This window comes from Eretmochelys imbricata, chromosome 1 (genome assembly GCF_965152235.1).
Source record: "Eretmochelys imbricata isolate rEreImb1 chromosome 1, rEreImb1.hap1, whole genome shotgun sequence".
In the NCBI taxonomy this organism is placed as follows: Eukaryota; Metazoa; Chordata; order Testudines; family Cheloniidae; genus Eretmochelys; species Eretmochelys imbricata.
The window spans coordinates 242,593,443-242,615,201 of NC_135572.1; the positions used below are offsets into that span (position 1 = coordinate 242,593,443).

The 21,759-nt window shown below is 39.4% G+C and overlaps 1 protein-coding gene across 1 annotated transcript; it reads left to right on the plus strand.

The window, feature by feature from the left end:
- Nucleotides 1–537: 537 nt before the first annotated feature.
- On the plus strand, nt 538–21,098 carry LOC144259278 (solute carrier organic anion transporter family member 1A2-like). Its single transcript, XM_077807478.1, has 14 exons — nt 538–597; nt 1,842–1,983; nt 4,812–4,944; nt 6,205–6,314; nt 8,595–8,741; nt 10,040–10,138; nt 10,594–10,821; nt 13,908–14,072; nt 14,185–14,380; nt 15,401–15,566; nt 18,431–18,615; nt 19,184–19,248; nt 19,870–19,987; nt 20,942–21,098. The coding sequence occupies exons 1-14, from the start codon at nt 538–540 to the stop codon at nt 21,096–21,098; spliced, it is 1,971 nt and encodes a 656-aa protein (XP_077663604.1).
- Nucleotides 21,099–21,759: the final 661 nt, after the last annotated feature.

Genomic DNA, 21,759 nt, shown 5'->3' on the forward strand with positions numbered 1-21,759 from the left:
CAGATAGCAAGTGTGAAAAATCAGGACGGGGGTGGGGGGGTAATAGGAGCTCATATAAAAAAAAGCCCCAAATATCGGGACTGTCCCTATAAAATCGGGACATCTGGTCACCCTATGCACATGATCACTTCACAAGTGAGCCCCAGAGACCATCAACCAAGGGCCTGATCCTGCTAGGGCAGTGTGCAGGCATCTGCATGCCTTTAATCGCCATTGAAGTCAATGGGTGGTTATTATCTCATAGGAGGTGGCCAGTACCTTGGAGTTTTGACTTTCATGTCTTAAAATTTCTAAATTAGAGAAGTTTATAATTCATTTCCATAATGGCCTAATTTTTTATCTATGTATTTATTTAATTGTGCTCATTATTTTGAATGGAAACTGCTCCAGTTTAGTGACATTATTGAATCTCAGAAGGATTCTGTTGCATTTTTGAGAATATTCCTTTACTATGGTTTCTTTTCTTTCTTTTATACAATAGTAGCATCATCAGAAATTTTCACAAGCAAACATCCAGAGCCACCTTAAAAAAGCAACATGAAAGAAACTAAGAAATCAGCTGCAACTGAGAAATTCTGCTGTATTTCCAAGCTTAAGGTGATCTTTTAATTATTTTATTTATTTATACACACAGTTGTTGTAGTTGCTTGCCTCTAGGTTAAAAGTTATAAACCAATGGAACTGTAGGTACAAAGGTAGGAAGCACTGATTATTTTAAAGCTCACAGTTAACTATAAAGTTCAAACATAGTTTACTGTAAAATGTTGTTTAATGCCATCACCTTAAGCTCTGTGATGCACTGGAGGGAGCACTTGAAAGCTCCTTGTTAAAACTCCCCTCCAAACTGAAGGAGGGACTGAGAGGATTTCCCCCCCTCTGCTATAGACACCTCATTTCTGGAAACTGCTAAAGGATTCTTGGCAAAGGTGACATACTTGCGATGAGCTAATATTTTGCTTTGAATATACCGAATTGTATTTAGTGGCTTCATTTTGTGTTAGTATTTCATAGTCAGTTTGTTACTAGTGTTTCCTACACTTGAATATGATCGTTAAAAGTTTGGAAGTTACTTAAAAATATTCTCATTTTTATTTCATGTTTACTTAGTAATACCCCCAGATGTAAAGGCATCACTCAGCAAATGAGAGCATTTATATTTAAATAATCTCTTATCAATTACTAAACATTACTTGAAAAAAGGACATATTATTATTTACCATATTTTAAATTTACTAACTTTGGGCCAGATTGTGAACCCTGCTCACATGGGAGAGTAGTTACCCACACAAGTAGTCCTCTCAAAGCCAATGGGACTGCTCCTGGGAGTAACTGATGACCCACATGAGTAAAGCCAAAGGCCTTTCAGGTCACTTGGTTGGGGTTCTTTTTCTTTTGGTGCATGTATTTATTCAGTCCCGCAGATGGCACTCTTGCAACAAACATCTGCTCAGTGGGGAAATTCCTGCACCTAGATTGTCTAAAAACGAACCTCAATCACATCCTTGGCTGTAGAACTCGATGTTAAGTAGTGTCTGGTGAAGAATGGGGATCTGAGGGTTCTGAAGGATGAACAGCAATGATAACACAGATGTATGTGAACAGGTGGAAGATAAAAACCTGCTCTCCTTAGTCATGGATGTAGTCCCACTGAAGTCAGAACACGATGCGCAAGTACGCAAGTACAAGCGTATGGAGTTGAATTCATATTTAGTTCAAAACTGCAGGACTATGTATTTGCTTTCACTGGAAACACAACGTTGTTGGGAAAAGTAGCTATGAAGTATGCCTAAATCTCCATGCTCTTGTTAATTTGTGTGTGTATTCTTCTCTTCTTCTCCCAGGTATTTCTGCTGGCATCATCATTTGCATATCTAGCTAAAACTATGTCTGGGGCTTACATGAATAGCATGCTCACACAGATAGAGAGAAGATTTAATATTCCAGCCTCTCTGGTGGGCATTATTAATGGAAGCTTTGAAATTGGTAATCATTTATTTTAGTATTCTTTGACAAAACAGTATTTTTCCACAGCTGGGGTGAGGGGCTATTTCGGCTCTTCCCTTTCTTCATTAGTTTGTCTGGTTTTGCAGCCATTGTGTGACCTGTAGATGTGTCTGTGACCAGATCTTATAAACTGTTACTCGTGTATTTAGGCCCATTGAAATCAATAGGACCATTTATGTGACAAAGAGAATGCAGATGCAAACTCTGGTTCGACTAGCTTGATCTGCTTAGGAGCTTCCAAAGAACACCTGACTGTTATATTTTGCCAATAGAACATCCAGTTTAACACCAAAGATACTATTTAACATTTATATGGCACTGTTCATCAGCAGATCTCAAAATTCTTTACCCTGGTAAGTATTCTTATCCTTATTTTACAGGTGGGCAGATCTTAAAGGAGTAAAAAGCTGTAAAAACATACTTCTGTAACTAAAGTTTGAAGATTTGACTCTGAACAGACAGGGAGCAGATCCGTTGAGAAAGAAGGGTCTATTTTTTGGGTCACTTTTCAGAAAACAACTATATACACTTTAATGCTTAAGAACAGGATTGTCCCCTGGAATTGTGGCACCCTCCTGACTCCTCTCATAGATCATAGGGCTAAGGGAGAGTAGCCCCTGCTGGGGCCACTATTCCATCTCCTACACCAGTGAGTGGGGAGTGAGAGAGCAGGGGGAGGGAACGGACCGACCCCTGCCTCCACAAAAGGTATAGATCAAAGTGCAAGCCTTGAGCAAAGGGCACTCGGTAGCTGAGCTGCTACAGGAGCAGACAAGGAACCAGACTTTGTCTCTAAAAGGGTATACTTTACAGTGTAGGTCCTGATTACCCCTTGCTTCGGGGGCGGGGGGAGAGGAAGAAATCTGCATTAGCCCTATAACTGGCACAGATTACTTCCCCTGGAATGCCGGCTCATTGATGCTGGCTGATGCAATGGTGGGGGATGGAGCCAAGGATCCTTCCACTTCTCTCCCTTACCTGCCCACTCTGCAATTCAGTCCCATAAGGCAGCTCAGAATAGAGCCCTTGGAGGGAGGGACCTCTGAGGGACTTACAGACCCACCCAGGGTAGTCTCATGCTTTTGAAATAACAAAGGAAATTGCCAAAATTACTGATGCTGGGTCTAAAAAGGTGATGGTTTAAAACTAATTAGCCCCTGGTATTAATATGAACACGTAACTGAAAAGACTTGTGGATATTGTCATCTTGATTGATTTAAAATTTCAGGATTAAAATAATCTTAATATGTAATGTAATGAACTCAATAGGAATGCTCCAATGTAGAAAGTTGCACCCATACTTAAGTATAAATGGGACTTTTGAGCGTTACACCTGGCTCAATGCAGTTTGACTATCGATTTATATATAAAAAGGATATGCCAGCATTTCTTGCACCTTTCTCGGACACAGCTGGCACTGGCCATTGGCAGAGACTCAATACTGGACTAGATGGACACATGATTTAACCCGGTATGGCAGTTCCTGTGTTTCCAATAAAAAGGAGGATGTCTTAACAAGTGTGTCAGAAATTATACCTGCCCTGGACCATTTTGGGTCTGGTTCTGCTCTTAGTTATACTGGTTATAAATCCAAAGTATAGTAAATCCAGTGAAGTCATAGGAGCTACATAGGTATAGGATGAATGTGAGTGAGATCAGAATCAAGCTCTTTGAGTCTATTTATATTTTATAATGACATTCAGTACAGTAACCTCTTTTTTTCTCCCCTATTAAGTTATTTTTGCAACTAATATAAATGAATCAATTCTTCTCTCTATATGTGTTATTTTCAGTGTTGAAGTACTTAGATTTATATTTCTGCATTTTCCCCCATCATTGCATTTATGTGTTAAAATCTGTGCCATAAAATTTGTATACATAGAAAGTGCCCTAAGAGAATAATAACGTACCAAGACATGTACTATTTTGGAGCTGCAGGGCCTAGTTTCTAGAAAACAGTGTTTACAATATATCATAAAGCTTTTCCTCACATGAAATGTTCCCTCTCTAAAAAGAAATGATTTAATGGGGGACTTTCTTTGTCCATGTTATTCCTCACAAATCAGGGAAGAAATAAAGGGGATATCAAACTGACTACACTATGTAGCATCCCCATCAGAACTTAGAGAATAATAGATTTTTGAGTTCGGTTTCCAAACAAAAAAATACGCCGGGTGGGGGGGGGAGAGTTGATTAGTTTTGAACAGAATTGAAATGTTGTTTGTTTTTCCTTGCCAAATGAAAAAAAATGGTTTGTTTAGAAAATGTAGTTTTAAATCAATATTTTGTTTCATTTTAAAACAAACCATTTTGACATTTCAAAATGTTTGGTTTTTAATTGTTTTTCAGCTGAAATTAATAGGTCAATTAGACCCAAATTTGAAAATAGTGCCAGTGCCCTAAAAAATGCATTTTTTGGCAAATTTTTATTTGCTGAATAAATTTCACCCAGCTCTAATTCACATGGATTTCTGTATTCATCCGTGTTTTCTCCATTAACTTGTAATTTACATTTCTCTGAAAGTGCACTGACGGCAGTAATTTAGTACGCAGGTGGTTGTTTTCTTCTTCTGACAGCCTCAGTTGATATTCTCCTCTTTAGTCATAATTTCTACTTTACTTAACATTCTATTATCAGAATATTTCCTAGTTGGCCTAATCCTTTACGCAAAAACCACAGATGCAAAAACCATAGATGGAAAAGTCTTATTTAATCATCTAGCCAATCCTCTTGCTAGTACAGTAACACCCACATCGAGTAACTTGGCATGTAAATGTGAAAATGAACCATGCTCTTCTTTCTGCAGGAAACTTGTTGATGATAGCATTTGTGAGTTACTTTGGTGCGAAACTTCATAGACCAAGAATAATTACTTTGGGGTGCACAGTTATGTCTTTTGGCTGTCTTTTGATATCACTACCTCATTTTCTCATGGAACGGTGAGTATTTAGCTAAGGATGGACCAGATTGTGGTATGCTTACTCTCCTTGAGTAATACGTTATTCCACAAGTGGTCCCAATGAAATCAGTAGGACCACTTGTGGAGTAAGGTATGCTCAGCATGAATCAGGGTATCAGAATTTGGTTCTTTTTTTTTTTTTTGCAAGGGCTTCAGAAGTTAATAACTACTTCCTAACCACGGATTAACGGTTGGGAGATTCACATCTCTACTGGGCAACCCATAGGTGCTGACTTTTATTTTTCCTTGGGGGTGCTCCACCCTGCTCTGCCCCAAAGCCCCTTCCCCACCCTGTTCCCTCCCTGAGGCCCTGCCCTGCCTCTTCCCACCCCCACTGTGCCCCTCCCTTGAGGCTCCACCCTCACTCCACCTGTTCCTGCCCCCTCTTCAACCCCCACCCACTCACTGCTCTCCGCCCTCCCCCAAGTGCCTCCCGCAGCCACCAAACAGCTGATCAGCAGCACCACCAAACAGCTGTGGCAGGTGGGTGCTGACCACCCGCTATTTTTTTTTCTGTGGGTGCCTGAGCACTGGAGCACCCATGGAGTCAGCGCCTATGGGGCAACCTATGTTGTTCCATTTTGTTTCATCTCCTGATCCGAGTGGGCAGTTGTCACCATGGATGATTACCTCCCTGTTCTGTGATGTCTCAGCAGGGGAAGCTCCAAGTTGCATTGCCCTCTGTTCCTATCATATTACAATACCATAGTAGTATTATTAGTATACCTTATTATATTTTCTTGGTCCCGAAGTCTCTTTCTCCTGTATCGCCTGTGTCTGTAATGATGCCTACATCACCTCAAGTAATATCACACATGTACATCACTGACTTGTATCCCCCTCTACAAAATCCTTTTTCATGGCTTCATCTCCTCTGGCCTTGACTGATTCAACTCTTTCCTATATGGATTTCCCAAGTCCCAGCTCTCTGGCTGCAGCACAAATGGAATATAGGTTTCTATTATAGGGTTTCTTTAATCTTCATCTGAAACATCTGATACTGGATTCTGTCAGAAACTGAATACTGGAGTGGATAGACCACACGTCTGATCCAGTATGACAGTTTCTTTATTCCAGAGATGACTTTTGGTTAATGAATGGAACATTCAATGAACTTTTAATTCTTATTATATCTAGTAATTCCTTTCCTAAACAGCTTTAATACAAGAGAACAGCTTTATGAGCTGGATCTGATATAGTCTCTCTTTAATTTGGAAACATTTTACTTTGGCTCAAACAGGTATCAGTATGAAACTGCCCTTTCACCATTAGAGAATTCTTCATCAAGCATGTCCATGTGTCTCATAAATCAAATCCAGTCCTCCACATCTATGGAGAAACAATCAGCAGGTGTGTCTCTTTCTGTGTCTAGTGCTCCTTTTTTGCTTAATTACTTTTGTAGGTTTTGAGTAGGATGCATGTGTTTCATTAATGCTTTTTCTAGGGCTCAAGGTTAGGTATAAAAAGCTGCAGAACTCAGGCAGTTTCCTCGCTTTAGTTTTTTTCTTTAGGGCAGTGTAATAGTCTGTTGCCCTAGAGACATTCATGGTTCCATGTGCAGGTCTTATAATGTTCACAGGCATGGGTGGCCCTTCCTTCACTGCCTGATTGAGAGAAAAGCTAACAGAACACAGATTTTGGAAACACTCTCTAGGCTACCTCGCACGAACAAGGCAGCATTGCGAGTGCTGGGAAAATGGGTAAGAGATATAAGAATTCCACCTTGTTCTTTCAAGCAGTGGAGAAAAGGAGGAGGAGGAGCAGAGAAGAGAAATAGCATCTACTCCCTTTCAATAGACGGTATGTGTGATGGGGGAGAAACTAGATGCTATAAACTAGGGTCTGTAGCTTATTTTATTGCTTGAAACATGCAAGTACATTGCCAGTGCCATATTAATGTAAATTAATGATATTGTTATCAAATGGCACTACAGAGACCAATGAAATACTCATGGCATAGCATCCTGCCACTAAGTTGTTATATTTTTGCCATGGTGTTCCATCAATCTATGATAAGGGTGTATCATGTTGATGCAATATTATTATGCAAACTTTGCAACATAAAGACAGGATGTCATTATTTTTTGTTTTTTTGTGGCTCAATTTAATGAAGAGCATGGCCTTCAAGCTCTTCATGGTTCTGCATCACTGTTCTGGGACTTAAAGAAAAATGAAAATAATACATGCTACTTAATACTACATGCTACTTAACAACCACACTTTGTGTTACATATCACCTTTCATCTCAGGATTTAGAGAATTGTTTGCCTCATTTTATGAAGGCAGAATATGCTACACAGAGAAGTTAAACAGTTTGCCTAGGTTATACAGCAAATCAGTGTGCAAGTAAGGAATATAACCCAGAAGTCCTTATTCCAAGTCATTTGCTTTGGGCAAATTATTTTGGTTTCACTATGAACATTGTTAGATTTGCATAGCTCTGTACGAATTTTCAGCCTGAGTTTTCAGTTTAAGTGATAGCACAAAATATTGGTTTTATACAACTGTAAACTGAATCTTCTGACAAGGTTATTGAATTTTGAGCTAGCTCAGCCCAGTAGTTTTAAGGTGGCATCAATTTTGGGAACCTTAAGTCAGATCTTGAAAGGCAAAAAAGCTTTCAGAAGGGCTGATAGAAAAATTTCAAGTGAAACATTTTCATATTGGAAAATGAGATGTTTTTAAAATCAATTTTCTGCAGGAAAAGATAATCTTCAGCAAATTTTCCATCAGGAATATTGAAACAAAATGCTTCAGTTCAGGGAGTTCAACCCAAAACAGTGAGCACAGTAAGTCAGCCACAGGGAGAGACCATTGGGGTATCATGGGAGATAGTGTGTAGCCAGGTAGCAGTACCCATAGGAAAGAATCAGAAAAGAGGTTTTCCTGTTTTGTGTTGGTTTGGAACTGTCAAAATGTTTCATTTTGATCAAAAATGTCAAAATATAATGCACCATTTCCAAACTGAAATTTTCTACAACTTTTTTTATTTTAAGAAAAATTTTGATATTTTGTACTCATTTGGGATGAAAACAAATGGTGAAATATCCTTATGTTCCATGGGACAGATATGCTGTTTTTGAATCATCTCTTTTGGTTCACAAAGGTTTTTTCTGTCATTTTAAGGATACACTTCTATTCCATGAATTATCTAGGGGTCAAATTCTGCCAGGCCTTTATGCAGGTAAACAGCAATTTTGGAGGAGGAAGAGATGGTGCAAGGACCTTCACCTAAAGGCCAGGCAGAATTTCAGAATCTTGTGCTCGCAAGAATGCAGGCACCATTGTCTGCTACTGACCTCAAAGTTACAGTGGCCCAGTGGGTGGAGAGGAGGCAAAGATCTGGCCTAGGCAGTGACCAACACTCCTGACTGTGTGGAGGGAGTAAGTTGCACTCCATAAAGTGATGTAGCAGCAGGCATAATGCCTCTGAGGCAAACTCTTTACCAGTTCTCTTACTGGGTTACTATGTATGACTCCTCATTGCTCCATTCTCTGGTCTGGGCCTATAAGGCCCTATTAAACCCTAAGTGGTGAGATGGCTTTTCATATTCATTTGTCTTTGTAGAAAATATTTCATTTCCAGGCAACATTAAAACCACTAATACAGGTTTCTTGTTTTATTCACAGAGTGCGAACAAAAGTCTGGGTCCTTGATGTGGGTGTTTGTGTTGGTAGGAAACATGATACGAGGCATTGGTGAAACTCCCATCATGCCGTTAGTTATTTCATATGTGGAGGATTTTTCCAAAGCAGAAAATTCACCTTTTTACATAGGTATATCTTCAAGTGCTCAACATTGTTGTGTCATGTGCTAGCTTAAAAAAAAACAAAAAAACCACCCCCGCCCACCCTTTTTGGCTCTTCAAGGTAAATAGTGCACCAAAATTCTTTTTATTTATTTACCTAGTAGTCAGAGGTGGGTGCACACTCCAGAAAATGTCATTCAACTATCAGTTCAAATGTTTAAATGAATTTGAGTGTTCATTGATTGTATTTGCACCCATGAAGTCTGGGATCCTGCATTGAGAATCAACTGAGCAGACCCTTGAGCGTAGGTGAAGCCCCACTTAAATCAATGGAGCTCTGCCTGGGTTTAGGGATTTACCTTTGTGCCCTTTAGCATTCGCTTTCTTTAAATATTCTAGTGAAAAAGTTACTTGGTTGGTATATTTGACTGAACAAAAAACAGACGACTTGATCCAAAGCCCGTTAAAATCAATGGAAAGACTCAGGCCCATGAAGCACATACAGGAGAACAGGGACAGCAAGTGAATTTCAGATTTATAAGCAAGCAGCCCTGATATTAAGTGTCAACCAGAGAACAAAGTATGCTAGGGCACTTATAGAATCATAGAAGTGTAGGACTGTCAGGGACCTCATCTAGGTTCAGTCCCCTGCATGCCAGGCAGGACTAAGCAATAACTAGACCTCTCCTGACAGGTGTTTGTCTAACTTTTTCTTAATAACCTCCAATGATGGAGACTCCACAACCTCCCTAGGAAGTTTGTTCCAGAGCTTAACCACCCTGACAGTTAGGAAGTTTTTCCTAATGTCCAATCTAAACCTCCCTTGCTGCAATTTAAACCCATTGCTTCTTGTCCTTTCCTCAGAGGTTAATGAGATCAATTTCTCACTTTCCTCCTGGTAACAATCTTTTACATATTTAAAAACTGTTGTCACGTTCCCCCCCAGTTGTCTCTTCTCCAGACTAAACAAACCCAATTTTTCCAATCTTTCCTTGTATGTCATGTTTTCTACACCTTTCATCACTATTATTGTTCTTCTCTGGACTTTCTCCAATTTGCCCACATCTTTCCCAAAATGTGGCGCCCAGAACTGGACACAATACTACAGCTGAGGCCTTAGCATGGAGTAGAGTAGAAGGAAGTCAGCGACAGAGCTGGGAATAGAACCCAGGACTTCTGACTCAAAGTCCACTGCATTAACCACTAGGCAACACTCCCTTCCTGTGTGCCCAATCAATTGAACTGGACTAAAAACAAAACTATTTTCCATGAAAATAACTCTCTGTAGGTCTAATTTTGTGTATTTTCCCCCTTTCCCAATTTTAGGGTGCCTACAGATAGCAACTGTGATAGGTCCTTTTATTGGTTTCATGTTGGGATCATATTGTGCACAGCTGTATGTGGATCTGGGTTTCACAGATATAGGTAATGAACTAATATATATAAATAAAATTTGTATGTATTAATCAACAGGGATGATTTGTGTATATCTCAGCATCAACTGCACTTGTAGTTTTCTGCCAGTTTGCTAGTAATAGTTTTCTGATGGAAAATCATATGTTGTTCAGTTCAACAAAATCACCTGAATTCAAACATGAGTGAAAGAATCTGTCAAACAGATCATCTGGTAAATTATTCTGTCATCTGAGATAGTTTAACAGTAAAAAAAAAACATTCAATAAAGAACACTCAGATTTGGCAGATAAATTATTTGCATAAAAAAGAGATATTGGTGACCTCCACAAGCCTCATTTTAAGAGGTACTTTGAATCTTTCAAACAGTTTTATTCTATCTTAAATATGAGAAGTAACCAGCACAACCAATGACCACAGGGAAAGATAACTCAGAGCTAATCAGATGTGTGTTCCTTTATTTTTAGAGGAGGTGACTATAACACTTACTGATGCCCGTTGGGTTGGGGCATGGTGGCTGGGCATTCTGATTTGTGGATCAGTAAATCTGCTCACTGGAATACCTTTTTGTTTTCTGCCCGAGTCCCTTCCAAAGGAAGGACAAGCAAGTGATACTGAGCTATTAAGTAAGATAAATGAATCAAAAGAGAGAGGTGAAACTCAAGCCAAATGGAAAATGCGTGAAATCACTAAAGGTAAGTTAAGCTTACTATCTCCTAAATGTACAATTGTCATTATCTGGTAGAACACATTAAAACCGGCACCATACTAGGTAAGTCTTTCTTTTCTCTATATGATTGGACTCTGTGTGTTTTATAACTAAAGATGGTACCGAGTTGCAACATTCACACAGTGATTTTCAACTCCCCAAAGTATAAGGGTGTTGGATCTGGGATTTTGGATTGGCCCCTTATAGAGATAAATGCCTGCTTTGAAATTGAGATCCAGATTCACCTCCCCACTTCTCCTAAATTTCAGGGAAGTTTTGATCTGGAGTTTTGCTTCCAGCCAACCACTAATTATAACTAGAGCTGGGAAAGACTACTGTACACTGACAAAGTTTAGAAAATGAAACTGAAAAAATCACAGGAAGTTGCAAATCTTAGAAGGTGAAATCCCTTCTCCGCGTTTCCCTAGGCAGAGAACCAGCGCAAGGCCTGTGCGCCACTTAAGTTCCAATTAAATCCTCAAAACAGGACCTACAAGGCACTCAAGTGGTTCATAGGCCTCTGAAAACAGGTGGATTTCACCAGAAAGATTTACTATTTTTTTTTTTTTTTTTTTACTGTTGCATGGATATAGATAACAAGCTTTATATTTGTAAATTTCCAGGTTTTCTATATGTGGTATACCTTGTTTTTTCTTTTAATTTCTGTATGTCTTCCAGTTCTTCATATTGACCCTTTAGGGACATAAATAACTAAAATTCATTATAGGAGAAGATTGTCGGAAGAGACTAGTGGTACTGGATGTCCCAATAGAGACATTTTAACAGGCCCTAGTTTTTAGAAAGGGCTGAGCACATGCACTCTGAAAAGCTTATCCCTTGAAGGTATCTCAAGATAGGTGCCACTTCACATTCAATGTACCCAAAATCATTAGTTACTTTTGAAAACCTATATTAAATCTTCACTCTGTTAAATACAAGGTCATTTCTTTTCAGTCGTGTAGTCCAAAAATCAACAGCCAGTTTTCCTTCCATGAAGTAATCTTTTGACAAAGAAAGGAGCCCATTTCATCACTCAGCATTTCTAGTCCTGCAGTGTTATCTAAGAGCACTTTTCTTTCTATTATCATTCATAGGAGCAGCACTTTTTATTATATTTATGTGGAAGTCCACTGACCCTAAAAATCCCTAATTAAAAGGTGTCTTGGTTTCAAGTGAAAAATCCACTTTGTGTAGTTCAACTTAACACTCCCATCCCTTTCCCAGAATGTTTTGATCCTAGACCATGTGGCATCTACAAACAAGGCAGCCTGCTCATAGCATTTCAGCCATTAGAGACATTTTGGCTTTTTTATTATAAACTAAACAATATTGTGAGACTGATGTATTAACCCTCATTTACTGAGATACTAGTCCTCCCTCCCTCAAAGGATATACTTCAATGAAAAGCGGTGCTCATTTTCGACAAATTGTTGTCATTGTGTTATAAAAGTTTCAGTTTGTTTTGCAAAGTTTCTTGACAGTAGATCAGCACACTAGCTAGTGCAAAAAATTAAACAGAGAGGAATTATTTTTTTTATGGTTTGGATTCTGATTCTGCAAACTTTACTCAAGCATAACTCCCAAAGATACCCAGTCCCACTAACGTTTGACTGAATGAGAACTCAGGATCAAGTACTTAGAGGTGTGGTGGAAGAGACAGTGGTTAGATCCTAGGTAGCCATTATGAGATCAGCAGTGCAGCATTTCAGGAATGCAAAATCTGAAAGAATGATGAGATCTTGTTAGCATGGTGCAGTGGGAAGAAGCATTAATATCCATGTGTATATAATATATGTGGGACATGCTTAAAGAAGTCATAGTTAAAAATGAAATGTATATGAATTCCACTGTGAAAGAAAAATGGACGGAACCAAGAATGCCTGCACGAAAGGAATGAGGACAATAAAAGATCCTGTACTGGAAATGGAGGGGAGGGAGAGACTCAAACAAGAAGAGAGTCAATTAAGGTTTTTGTTTAAAAGATGAGGGCAGGAAAACAAACCCGGAACGAGTTAATGCTACCCACATGGTTTATTAGTAACCAGAAGGTTACTAATTTATTATAGGTTTCAGAGTAACAGCCGTGTTAGTCTGTATTCGCAAAAAGAAAAGGAGTACTTGTGACACCTTAGAGACTAACCAATTTATTTGAGCATGAGCTTTCGTGAGCTACAGCTCACTTCATCGGATGCATACCGTGGAAACTGCAGCAGATATTATATACACACAGAGATCATGAAACAATACCTCCTCCCACCCCACTGTCCTGCTGGTAATAGCTTATCTAAAGTGATCATCAAGTTGGGCCATTTCCAGCACAAATCCAGGTTTTCTCACCCTCCACCCCCCTACACACAACTCTCTTCACAATGTGCATGATAATCAAGGTGGGCCATTTCCTGCACAAATCCACAAATTGTGCAGGAAATGGCCCACCTTGATTATCATGCACATTGTGAAGAGAGTTGTCACTTTGGATGGGCTATTACCAGCAGGAGAGTGAGTTTGTGTGTAGGGGGGTGGAGGGTGAGAAAACCTGGATTTGTGCTGGAAATGGCCCAACTTGATGATCACTTTAGATAAGCTATTACCAGCAGGACAGTGGGGTGGGAGGAGGTATTGTTTCATGATCTCTGTGTGTATATAATATCTGCTGCAGTTTCCATGGTATGCATCCGATGAAGTGAGCTGTAGCTCATGAAAGCTCATGCTCAAATAAATTGGTTAGTCTCTAAGGTGCCACAAGTACTCCTTTTTTTTTTAATTTATTATACAAATACATCATGATTTAAAAAAAAAGAAAAAGATAAGCACTCAGTTGTGCTTTACAGGCAGTTCCTTGGATTGGAATTGGGGTGTGTGGGGTAGGAGAGGGACATCTTGAGCTAACAAAAGACCCTCCAGGGGACCATTCCAGATGGTGTTAGTTACAGTAGGTCTGTGGCCTCTGACCAATCCCAGCATTGAACTGGATTCAATTTAGGGCCACCTCTGCTTCCCTACTTCCTCAGCCACAATGAGCAATGTCATCTTGTAAAGCTTCAAAATAACGTGTTACATTCTTCATTCCAGATTTCATCCCATGCCTCCGGAGTCTGTTTCACAACCCAGTTTATATGTTGTTTATATGCATAACTGTGATGCAGTTCAGTGCTTTCATTGGTATGATAACCTTCATGCCAAAATATTTGGAACAACAGTATGGGAAATCTGCATCACAAGCCATCTTTTTAATAGGTACACTCCCATTATATCTCATTTTTGCCTACCAGCTGGTGACTCTGCTGAGGGCTTTATATGATAAATATTTGCACAACAAGAAAAGCTTTATTTGCTTGTGTCTCCATAGCTGTTTACAATTTACCAGTTATATGCATTGGATATTTTCTTGGAGGCTTTCTAATGAAGAAATTCAAGATAAGTACCATTCAAGCTGCCAACATAGCCTTTTGGATCTCTTTAATTGAATACCTAATCTACTTCGCTGCTTATTTCACGGTCTGTGAAAATTCTCCAGTTGCTGGTCTAACAGTCTCCTATGAAGGGTATGTTCTTTAAATCACAATACTGAAACGATCTGTCATCCCCTTGTAATAAAACAAATATTCTAGTTTGAAATGGGCCAAGGAGTCCACAGTTTGGTTTTGCAAAAACAAAACCAGGAACACTTCAGATTCAGGTTCTAATTTATCCAAACCATCAATGTCCAAGAAGGCAAAGGCAGTGAGTTTCTCTCTCCCTCCCCAACTCATCCTCCCACTCTGTATCTAAAACCATAGTGCTGAGAAGTTAGTTAACGCAGGTGTTAAGTCCACTGAGTACTCTCCTTGGAAGATGATCTATCCTAGGTCTCAAACAAAAGTGAGAATGTAGTGGAAGAGGTGAAAGTGCTGTGAACTGTGTTCATGTGTTCTGAACATTTAAATTAACCTGTTTGCCTCCAGTTTTCTAAAACATCCATGCAACAATACAGAAACAAAAATGCACATACAGTTGCATGTCCCACTGGCACTTGTGACTAATACAATCATATATTCCAGTCAGATATTTGCTGGTGTAAGTGGCCAGTTATGTGTCTGGCTGACCATTCACATATGTAATTGCAATAACAGAGGGACATACAGGAGGTTTTTATTTAAATATTATTTTCATGTAGATAACATGGAATGTTTTATCTGCAGTTTCTTGATTTGAAGGTTGCCACGAATCTGTATGTGTGTGCCTGTGTATATACAAACCTATACTTACACACACACACGAAGAGATGATATAAGCACCATAGTCTATGAAAGTCATGTTGTACAGCAGTCGTAGTATATCTCTGTGGACTGTACAATGTCTCGAGCCAAAAAAATTACACAGAAGAAAGACTAAATTCTAAGGGTCTGACCAATTAATGTTTTATGTGAAAAGTGCAGGGCCGAGTCCTGGAAAAGTTCCTGACCTACCAAGAGAGTTTTATGTAGTCAGTGATAAGAAGCTTCTATTGGGGGGTTGTTTTAGGCGGTGGTGATGATTGTTTTTTAACTCCTTAATTGTTTATTCACCTTTTAAATATATTTCAGAATAGAACAGGTCTCATACATGGAAACAACCCTACTTGCTGACTGTAACAGTGATTGTGATTGCTCAAGTAAAGTGTGGGACCCCGTTTGTGGGAAGAATGGAATAACGTATGTTTCACCTTGTCTTGCTGGTTGTAAAGCTTCAGATGGAACAAGCAAATATACAGTAAGGCCTACCAGCTCACATTATGAAATCTAGATAGCATGGTGCAGTGGGATATATACATATAAATTTGACAAGGATTTTAAAGAGTGATAATTAGAGATGGGCAAAGTGGTTTGGGTACAATAAGGACTGACCTGACCCTTTGCCCCAAATTCAAACTGACTCTGAAAATTTGAAGCTTGAATTAGTTCAATTAAGTTTAAAGAAAACAAAAGATTGAACAAGCCTCTTCTCTTTTATGGAATAGACAGAAGTGGAAATACCAAAATACCATTTGAGAAGTTATGCCTCTGGTATTTTCACTTGTCTGAAACCTGGAAGTGCCAGTGTTTAAAGCAGTCTAAAAAAGTGGGGGATCTATCATAATCTGGACGCAACATCTTTGGTAAGATAGTGCTGAAAGTCTCAGCAATCAAGTGCAATTTTAATTGGGGCAGGGGTCAGGTCTTTGACCCTTGCACACAGGCCCCCCACCACCTTTTTAAACACTGGGAAGCACTAGAAATCTCACAAAAATAATAGAATTCTAAAGCAGGGCTATAATGATCTGTAACAGGATGACAGGTTTCAGAGTAGCAGCCGTGTTAGTCTGTATTCGCAAAAAGAAAAGGAGTACTTGTGGCACCTTAGAGACTAACCAATTTATTTGAGCATAAGCTTTCGTGAGCTACAGCTCACTTCATTGGATGCATAAAGTGGAAAATACAGTGAGGAGATTTATATACACACAGACCATGAAAAAATGGGTGTTTATCATACACATCGTAAGGAGAGTGATCACTTAAGATGAGCTATTACCAGCAGGAGAGTAGGGTGGGGGGAGAGAAAATCTTTTGAAGTGATAATCAAGGTGGGCCATTTCCAGCACATTTCCAGGAGTTAACAAGAACGTCTGAGGAACAGTGCGGGGTGGGGGGGGAGGAGGGGGAGGGGAAGGGGGAGGGATAAACAAGGGGAAGTAGTTTTACTTTGTATAATGACTCAACCACTCCCAGTCTCTATTCAAGCCTAAGTTAATTGTATCCAATTTGCAAATTAATTCCATTCAGCAGTCTCTCCTTGGAGTCTGTTTTTGAATTTTTTTTTTTTGTTGAAGAATAGTCACTTTTCGATCAGAAATCGAGTGACCAGAGAGATTGGAGTGTTCTCTGACTGGTTTATGAATGTTATAATTCTTGACATCTGATTTGTGTCCATTTATTCGTTTACATAGAGACTGTCCAGTTTGACCAACGTACATGGCAGAGGGGCATTGCTGGCACATGATGGCATATATCACATTGGTAGATGTGCAGGTGAACGAGCCTCTGATAATGTGGCTGATGTGATTAGGTCCTGTGATGGTGTCCCCTGAATAGATATGTGGGCACAGTTGGCAACGGGCTTTGTTGCAAGGATAGGTTCCTCGGTTAGTGGTTCTGTTGTGTGGTATGTGGTTGCTGGTGAGTATTCGCTTCAGGTTAGGGGGCTGTCTGTAGGCAAGGACTGACTTGTTTCCCAAGATTTGTGAGAGTGTTGGGTCATCCTTCAGGATAGGTTGTAGATCCGTGATAATGCGTTGGAGGGGTTTTAGTTGGGGGCTGAAGGTGACGGCTAGTGGTGTTCTGTTATTTTCTTTGTTAGGCCTGTCCTGTAGTAGGTGACTTCTGGGAACTCTTCTGGCTCTATCAATCTGTTTTTTCACTTCTGTAGGTGGATACTATAGTTGTAAGAATGCTTGATATGTGTTTGTCTCTGTAGGTGTTTGTCTCTGTCTGAGGGGTTGGAGCAAATGTGGTTGTATCGCAGAGCTTGGCTGTAGACAATGGATCGTGTGGTGTGGTCAGGGTGAAAGCTGGAGGCATGTAGGCAGGAATAGTGGTCAGTAGGTTTCCGGTATAGGGTGGTGTTTATGTGACCATCGTTTATTAGCACTGTAGTGTCCGGGAAGTGGATCTCTTGTGTGGACTGGACCAGGCTGAGGTTGATGGTGGGATGGAAACTGTTGAAATCATGGTGGAATTCCTCAACAGCTTCTTTTCCATGGGTCCAGATGATGAAGATGTCATCAATATAGCGCAAGTAGAGTAGGGGCGTTAGGGGACGAGAGCTGAGGAAGCGTTGTTCTAAGTCAGCCATAAAAATGTTGGCAGAGACTGGGAGTGGCTAAGTCATTATGCAAGGTAACCTATTACCCCTTGTTTTCCTAACACCACCCCCCCTCCCCTTCCTCAGACGTTCTTGTTAAACCCTGGATTTGTGCTGGAAATGGCCCACCTTGATTATCATACACATTGTAAGGAGAGTGATCACTTTACATAAGGTATTACCAGCAGGAGAGTGGGGTGGGGGGAGAGAAAACCTTTTGTAGCGATAAACACCCATTTTTTCATGATTTGTGTGTATAAAAACATCTTCTGCATTTTCCACAGTATGCATCCGATGAAGTGAGCTGTAGCTCACGAAAGCTTATGCTCAAATAAATTGGTTAGTCTCTAAGGTGCCACAAGTCCTCCTTTTCTTTTTGTAACAGGATGGCTAACAAACAAACAAAAACCCTGATGAGAGGTTATTATCTTAATACGGTAAGAATTTTCCTTAAGGCTTTAGTTATAAATTCTTGCATGCTAGGTGGAACATGACTGAGAATGAGAACTGCAATACAACAAAATAAAACAAAGCCCAAAGAAGAGTTTAGAAAGTCTGAGAACCAATAAACATATTTTAAATAACTATGAGATCACACAGAGGGACAGATTTTGATGCCTTACTCATGATCATTATTCTCTTGCTCTGTGAATTGACTTCATTGGCACCTCACATGGTGTATGATACTAAAGGGTATTGTAGTCTGGGCCTAAATGATTAAAACCATCTTTTGACAGGTATTTGAAAATTGCACCTGTGTTGCAGCTTCTGGATTTTCATCTGGAAATGTCTCTGCGGTTCTGGGCCAGTGTGACAAAGAAGCAAACTGTGACATGATGCTTCACTACTTTTTAATATTATCAGTAGTCTGCAGCTTCATTTATTCCTTAGGAGCCATGCCTGGATATATGGTTTTAATAAGGTACAGTAGAACGCCCTTACTTTAAGCACCCTGCTAGAAATTTTATACTGAGGTCATGCATTCCTATGAGTTGGTGGAGGTTCTCTGTCTTCTTATGCTGATTGTTAGGGCTTATATTTCAGGATAAGCTTTCTCAACTATGGAAGGTGATTTTGCTTCTGCCCAGATTAATGGGAGCTCTTTGAGTCAGTTTACTGAGACACCTTAGCAAGGTGCATAACAACTATGAATTTACTGATCACATCTGCTCAGCATGCATATAAATGCAGCCCTGATTTAACTCCCAAAGTCTGGTCCTATCTTGCAATGGGCTTATTGCAAAACAGTGGATGGTACTGTGAGGGCAGCCTTTCCTCTGGTTATTCAAAAGTCTTGGTCAAGAATCTCAAAAAGACCTCCTCTTTCATGAGAGCCACTTAATCAAGATAATGGACCCCTGTAATTAATGGCCAAGGTAGTTGGATTCTGGTGTAATATGATGCAGAATTTGATTGACAAACCAATGGCAACTTTGTTTCGCATTTATATTGCCGACTGTTGTTCAATATACAATGCAATTCTCACGTAGGTCTCTAAAGCCTGAAGAAAAGTCATTTGGTGTGGGTATCCATATACTTGCTTCAAGAGTATTTGGTAAGAAATGTTTTAAACCGTGCTGTGAGTGCAAACAAGGACAAATGCAGAGGTCATATTCACAATATGCATCTCCACTTATCTGAAAAAAGAACTGCTGGTACAGGGGGCATGGCCAGGCAAACATGAACTTTGCTTTAGAGCCAGAGGCATCTGGCTGCAAATTAGAGCAACTTTCAGTCTGGGCTAATTTATGCCAGGGACTCCATTTATGCCTCCATCTTAAAGCCACCTTGTGCCATTTTCGTCCTGCCAAATGTTCACTGAGTATAGTTCAGCTGGAAGAGATAATCTCTCCCATGGTATCTGAAATATTTCTGTTTGATGAGTGTGGGCAAATGTTGACATATGAATGGCAACTACAGTATGTATTTTTTAAACTGCAGTATAAAGTGCCAAACAAGCTTCAAGAAAGAAACTACTTAGGTGGAAATAAGAGAAGGAGGCTAAGGAAAGAGAGACTCTTGTATGAACTATAGAGAAGTGGGCTGATGTAGGAAGAGGGAGGAACTGTGATGGTCCTATATTTATTCCATTAATCTGCAGAAAAGTGTGCTTCTAACATAAACATTGAAAAATGTCTTATTTATCCTCACGGTCACCCCTTTCTCTCCCTTCTAGCTGGAATTCCATCTCCCATTTATTTTGGAGCTTTGATAGACACAACATGTTTGAAATGGGGAACTCTGAGTTGTGGTGGTGAAGGAGCATGTAGGATGTATGACATTGTCACATATAGGTACAGTTTCTTTTGCACACCTATCTATATCTATTCCTCAATACTGTGTTCATCACTATAGTATCTGTTCTATTGATCTTCCTCTAGTTGATAAACCACAAAATTGGATTATAGATTTGGCCATAAACATATTCTTCAGTATACACCTATTTCCCCGTTAAGGTTACCTTTGCAAAGTGTTCTGTTTCCATAACAGCTTCTCACCAAAAGTTTCTTGTTATTGCATCATGCCCGTATATTACCGCTTTCATCACAAAGAATCCTAAAATGCTTTATTATGGTACAAGTATTATTTTTATTTAATTAATTAATTTATTTGTATTACCATAGTGCCAAAGGGCCCTAGTAATGGACTAGTACCCCATTGTGTTAGGTCTGTACAAACACCTAACAAAAAGACAAGCCTTGCCCCACAGGGCTTCTACCTCTGAAATACAGCTGCTGTTGTTGAGAAAAGTGGCAGCTGTTTAACAGCTGACACCAACATTGCATAACATCTTTGAATAGGAAGTGAAGGACACTGTCTCCAAAAGGAATTGCAGGAGTAGTTCAGGTAGAGAGAATGTAGTTTTCCAAGATGGAATTTGTCTAGGATACCATGGCTATAGCCCTCTGTAGTCCTAGAAGAAATGCTGTGAGATCTTTAAAGACCACTTGTATTCAGCTCCTTATTTATGTCTTATTGAAAAAATGGCCCCTTCAGCAGACCACTATCTACCTTTGTTAGGATATTGGTTCAATATAGGCTCAGAAGTACAAATGCCACACTTCCTAAATAACCTAAGTATTACCTCATCCATGTACTGATCCAGTGTACATTGAGATCCAAAAGAATCACAGCTCAAGCCATTAGTGTACTTTCAGAGCAGCGAGATTTTACAGTGACAAGAACAAAAAGCTATGCTCTAATGCTGCAAGCAAACATGTTTTAATGAATCACACCTTTTATTCCAGATGGCTCTACCTGGGACTGCCAGCGATATTACGTGGACTGTCCTACATCCCATGTGTGTTAATTCTCCTTATCTTAAAGAAACAACTTACATCTTCTGAAGAGAAGACCTTAAATAGTTCACCAATGGCAACGGAGGTCATAGAAGAGCAAAAATGACTGAACAGAGAAGCATTCCAAAAGCTCAGACTTTTGCGGGGCATATCATGAGACAGTCTCATAGTGTAAACTTGAGCATATCTTTACTAATGATTGGTGATTGAAACTAGTGAACACTTGGACTGAGACTAATAGAATTATTAGGGCTGTCAAGGGATTAAAAATATTAATTGCAACTAATCGTGCGATTAAAAAAATTAATCGCGATTAATTGTGCGATTAATTGCACTGTTAAACAACAATAGAATACCATTTATTTTAAATATTTTTGGATGTTTACTACATTTTCAAATATATTGATTTCAATTACAGCACAGAATACAAAGCGTACAGTGCTCACTTTATATTTATTTTTGATTACAAATATTTGCACTGTAAAAAACAAAAAAATTGTATTTTTCAATTCACCTCATACAAGTACTGTAGTGCAATCTCTTTATCATGAAAGTTGAACTTACAAATGTAGAATTATTTACAAAAAATTGCATTAAAAAATAAAACAATGTAAAACTTTGGAGCCTACAAGTCCACTCAGTCCTACTTCTTGGTTAGCCAACCATTCAGACAAACAAGGTTGGTTACAATTTGCAGGAGATAATGCTGCCTGCTTCTTGTTTACAATATATCACCTGAAAGTGAGAACAGGCATTGACATGGCATT

Bases quoted from the DNA above. Each gene is read 5' to 3' on its own strand.
- LOC144259278 (XM_077807478.1), top strand. From the start codon at position 538: ATGAAAGAAACTAAGAAATCAGCTGCAACTGAGAAATTCTGCTGTATT. The intron at 598-1,841 runs GTGATCTTTTAA...TTCTTCTCCCAG, and splicing joins GCTGTATTTCCAAGCTTAAG to GTATTTCTGCTGGCATCATC. The intron at 14,073-14,184 runs GTACACTCCCAT...GTGTCTCCATAG, and splicing joins ACAAGCCATCTTTTTAATAG to CTGTTTACAATTTACCAGTT.